General features: G+C 36.7%; 1 protein-coding gene and 1 pseudogene across 1 annotated transcript; both read left to right on the forward strand.

Moving 5' to 3' along the window:
• On the forward strand, positions 475-1,868 carry LOC110260572 (annotated as a pseudogene).
• On the forward strand, positions 3,770-4,935 carry LOC100736675 (olfactory receptor 6C2-like). Its single transcript, XM_003481602.4, is given in 2 exon segments — positions 3,770-4,245; positions 4,248-4,935. Coding segments are annotated over 2 exon segments (933 nt in total). The 5' UTR covers positions 3,770-3,785; the 3' UTR covers positions 4,721-4,935.

Below are 5,686 nucleotides of genomic sequence, written 5' to 3' on the forward strand. Positions count from 1 at the left end.
AAATATCTGTCCCATGGAATTGTAATCAACAAATGTAATCGATTAACTTTGTTGAAAGGAACATGTGAAGAGCAGAAGGAAGAGATAAGAGGATCATGAGTTTTATCTGTGACATAGTCCATGTGAAATGTTCCAAGAGACATGTCAGGTTGCATCTGAGAATAAAGAGTATTACAAAATAAAGGTACAGATTTAGAAACGACCACCTGAAAGCCGACATTTCAGAACATAGGCATTAATGAATATATGGAGGGAATATTAGTATGGAAAGAAGTGGAAAAAGGTGAAAGAATACCAACAGAACGATAAAAGGGTCAGGGAAATACACCAGCTGTAATATCTTTGAAGTTTATTTACCAGAGCACTTCATGAAAATATCAATGTATACTGTGCATAAGTACAAGTATATTGTGCATGAAAACATTCAATAGTCTACATCACGGTGAATTAGAAGTGATTAGTTAGAGAGAGAGAAACCTTAGTAGAAGGTGGTGCCAGATGCAGAGCTGAAGAAGTTGTGTGTGTGTGCGTATGTGTGTGTGTGTGTGTGTGTGTGTCTACATGCACGTATGATAGAGTTTAGAGATATTCAAGGGATGTGTATGCATAACAGAAAAAAAAAATCTCTTTCATCATTGAGCTGGAACAGAGACTTCAAGTGTCTGCAGAGTGTGCACAGTGAATCCAAATGGTCTGACAGATCTTAATGCTTTCATAAGGAGCAAAGTGTCAAGCAAGTACATCAAACAGAATTCTTGAAAAGCCAAAAGATGTCCTTGCTTCTAGGATATAACAGACCCACTGGAGTCAAAAGTAGTCCTTTACAGAGAATGCATTTGAGTTACAAATATTTTTGAAATAACAGTAAATAAGCAAAAGATGACTATGATAGATTTCAGACTGTTAAAAGAATCCATAATGAAGTGTCTCAACGTCATATGCAGACTTAACAGAACTCAGCAGTCTGCAATGAGAAACAGCACAGTAACAGCATTCGTTCTGCTGGGACTGACAGATGACCCTCAACTGCAGGCTTTGATTTTTCTCTTTCTCTTTCTCACCTACCTGCTAAGCATAACTGGGAACCTGACTATCATCTCCCTCATCTTGCTGGATTCCCACCTTCAAACAGCCATGCACTATTTCCTACAAAATTTCTCCTTCTTGGACATCTCATTCACATCTGCTTGTATTCCCAGATACTTGTATAACATAGCAACAGGTGACAAGGTCATTACCTATAATGACTGTGCCAGCCAAGTATTTTTGACTCACCTCTTCGGTGTAACTAATTTTTTCCTCCTGGCCATCATGTCCTATGACCACTACGTGGCCATCTGCAAACCCCTGCATTATGGGACCATCATGAGTGGTACATTCTGCAGAAGACTGGTCTTTTGTTGTTGGGTAGCTGGTCTATCGATTATAATCCCCCCGCTTAGCCTAGGCCTCAATTTGGAATTTTGTGATTCTAATACCTTTGATCATTTTATCTGAGATGCATCACCCCTCCTGAAAATCTCTTGTTCAAATACTTGGTACATGGAACAGACTGTTGTAATCTGTGCTGTGGTGACCCTCCTTATGACACTTATGTGTGTAATTCTGTCCTACACTAATATCATCAAGACCATTCTAAGAGTCCCCTCTGCCCAGCAAAAGAAAAAAGCCTTTTCCACCTGCTCTTCCCATAGGATGGTGGTTTCCATCACCTACGGAGCTGCATCTTCCTCTACATCAAACCTTCAGCCAAGGAATCAGTGGCCATTAACAAGGGGGTGACAGGGCTCACTACTTCCATTACTGCAGTGCTGAACCCCTTCATTTACACACTGAGGAACAAGCAAGTCAAAAAAAGCCTTCCATAATTCAACCCAAAGAATCGTGATATTTTCCAAGAAATAAAAGAATGTGAAGTTAAATAAACACCTAATGAACTTACCAAATTTTGCCATCAGATTCATTTATTCAAAAACACTCTCATTCATCCTGATCTAGTGACATCTTCCTCACAAACCTCTTTCAAGACTCTTCTGTAAACATGCATGTTCATAGCTTTTTAAAATTTCAATCCTGGCTTCACCTTCAAGCTAGGAATATCAAAAAATTGAAACACAACAAATAAATCAGAAGTAAATATCCAAATTAGAAATAACAAGAGAGAGGAGTAAGTTGATAATTTTTCACATTTTCCAGAGAAAGAAGAAGTAATGAATACCCTTGTTTCTCACAATCAAAAGCTTTCAAATGATTTATTCATTGATCCACTTAACAAATGCATACTGAGCACTTTCTTTGGCCATTCGACATAATTCAACACTTTCTCATGATGAAAACGCTCCACAAACTAAATACAGAGGAACCATACCTCAATAAAGTAAAGGCCATGTATGACAAGTCCACAGCTAACATCATCCTCAATGTTGAAAGCCTGAAACGTCTCCTCTAAGATCAGAAATAAAACAAGGACATGCACTCTCACCTTCCCCATTCAAACATACTTCTGGAGGTCCTAGACAGAAACCTTAGGCAAGAAAAATAAAAGGCTTCAAATCAGCAGCAGAGGAGGAAAATGGTCTCTATGTGTACATGACATGCTATTACATACAGAAAAACCCTTTAAACTCCAGTAAATTTTTTTAGAAATGATAAACAAACTCAGTAAAATTTGCAGGATACAAAACCAATATACAAAGATCGGTTGTATTACTATCCAATAATAATGAAATATCTGAAAAAGAAATTGAGAAAACCACCCTATTTACAATGATACCAAAAACTTTAAATACTTAGCAATAAATTTAACCAAGGAGATGAAGATATGTACACTGAAAGCTATTAGACATTGTTCAAAGAAACTCAAGAAGGTACAAAGAAATGGAAAGATATGTCATGCTCACAGACAAGAATTCATATTTTTGAAATGTCCATATTACCACAAGCAATTGACCTTGTCAGCACAATCCCTAAAAAAGTTCCAGAGGAATGTTTCACTGAAATAGAACAAACAATCCTAAAATTTGTAAGCACCACAAAAATTATGAGTAGCCAAAGCACTCTTGAGAAAGAACAAAACAGGAGACATCACATTTTCATCTATATTACAAAGATATAGTAATCAAAATGATATGGCATTAGTATGAAAACAGACCCATAGGTCAATGGATTAGGACAGTCCAAAAATAAACCCACCCAGATATGGTTAATTAAATTTCACAAAAAATCCAAAAATATACATTGGGCAAAGAATTTGCTTCAGTAAAACTAGATTTCCAATTGCAAAAGAATTAAAATGGACCCCTTTCTTATACTATGGACAAAAATCAATTCAAAATGGACTAAAGACTTGAGAAGTTCCTTAGTGGCCTAGCAGTAAAGTTTCAGAATTGTTACTGCTGTGGTTGGGGTTCTATCCTGGCCCAGGAACTTCTGCGTGAAGCAGGCACAGCCAAAACAACAAACAAAAACTAAAAGGATCAAAGACTTGAAAGCATAGTGGGTAAGCTCTAAGGCATTGGTCTTGGCAATGACTTTTTTAGATTTGACACCAAAAGCAAAAAGAAACAAGTGGCACTACATCAAACTGAAAAGCTTCTCTACAGCAAAGAAAATCACCAACAAAATTAAAAGACATCCTACCAAATGGAAGGAAATACTTATCAACCATGTATCTGATAGGGGTGAATATCATGGCTATCTAGCTTTAATACCAATTTATTCAAATAAAATATCAAAAGAAATATCTTTAAATTTTATAAGGAAGGAATAAAGTTCAGTAGTCTGTGATGAAAAACCACACAATCACAACCTTCATCCTGTTGGGACTGACCGATAACCCTCAGCTTCAGATTCCGATTTTTATGTTTCTGTTTCTCACTTACATGTTGAGTATAACTGGGAATCTGACCATCATATCCCTCACTTTAGTGGACTCCCACCTTAAAACACCCATGTACTATTTCCTACAAAATTTTGCCTTATTAGAAATTTCATTTACAACTGCTTGTATCCCTAGATATTTGTACAACATAACAACAGGTGACAGGTCAATTACATACAATATTTGTGTTATTCAAGTGTTTTTTACTGATGTCTTTGGAGTAACCGAGTTTTTTCTCCTGGCCGCCATGTCCTATGACCGCTACGTGGCCATCTGCAAACCCCTGCATTACATGAGCATCATGAACAGCAGAGTCTGCAGGAGGCTTGTCCTCTGCTGTTGGATCTCTGGCTTGTTGATCATACTGCACCACTGACTCTGTTCCTAGATTTGAAATTCTGTGACTCAAATGTCATTGATTATTTTTTCTGTGATGCATCTCCTATTTTGAAGATTTCATGCTCAGATACTTGGCTAATAGAGCAGCTGGTTATTGTCTGTGCTGTGCTGACCTTCATTCTGACTCTGGTATGTGTTGTTCTGTCCTACCTTTACATCCTCAAAACTATTCTAAGATTCCCCTCTGCCCAGCAAAGGAAAAGGGCCTTTTCTACCTGTTCTTCTCACATGATTGTGGTTTCCATCACCTATGGCAGCTGCATTTTCATCTACATCAAGCCTTCAGCAAAGGAATCCGTGGCTATTAATAAGGCTGTGACATTGCTCATGACCTCCATCGCCCCCATGCTGAACCCTTTCATCTACACTCTGAGAAACAAACAAGTGAGACGAGCCCTCAGTGATTCCTTCAAAAAACTTGCACTAATCGCCAAGAAGTAAGAGAATGTTCTTCAGAAATAAAACATCAAGCCAAACATAAGCCATTATGCACCAAATCTGTCTCAAGCATTTATTGTACCCAGAATGAACATCCTCTACCACATGAGTTCACCTCCTTAATCCCCCTGCAAATAAACCTCTTGCAGGGTAAGATCCCAACCAAAAGATCTGATAGGGAGTTCCCATCTTGGCGCAGCAGAAACAAATCTGACTAGGAACCATGAGGTTGCAGCTTTGATCCCTGGCCCCACTTGGAGGGTTAAGGATCCGGTGTTGCTATGAGTGTGGTGTAGGCTCTGGCGAAGGCTGGCAGCAAACAGCTCCAATTAGACCTCTAGCCTGGGAACCTCCATGTGCCACAGGTGTGGCCCTAAAAAGACAAAAGACAAAAAAAAAAAAATCTGATAATAATTTTACACTAAAAATCACTCTGATTTTATTCTAATCTAGCAAACAAAATTGAAGTGAAGAAAAAATTTTAAATGCAAAGCAAACAAGGATATAAAAGCTTATTATATTTTCTTAACTTGCAAAAATGCTTGAAAGTGTTCTTCCAATCTTCCAATGTAAATGTTGCTAAAATTTTAATTGATTAAATTGAAATTTATTGAGTGCTTTGTTCTTGGCAGTCATATCAGACTCTTTTCATGCTAATACTGAACATATTTAGCTCAAAAATATAAAAAAAAAAAAGAAAAGAAAAAAAAAAAAAAAAAAAAAAAAAAAAATTTTAAATGACAAAATGTATTAAGATCCTGCAATTTATTCATAAATAAATGAAAACACACACACATATAAAGTGTTGAAATTTAAAAATTAAAGATTCACAATTTGTACAGGATAATAATATCAAATAATTTAAAGGAGAAAATCTGTTCTAAATGGATGTGAAATTATAAGTACAGTGTTAAAATGTTAATTGCAATTGAGAAATTAAAGAAAGCTATTAAGATTGTCAAAATGTTC

Source organism: Sus scrofa, chromosome 5 (assembly GCF_000003025.6).
Source record: "Sus scrofa isolate TJ Tabasco breed Duroc chromosome 5, Sscrofa11.1, whole genome shotgun sequence".
Lineage (NCBI taxonomy): Eukaryota > Metazoa > Chordata > Mammalia > Artiodactyla > Suidae > Sus > Sus scrofa.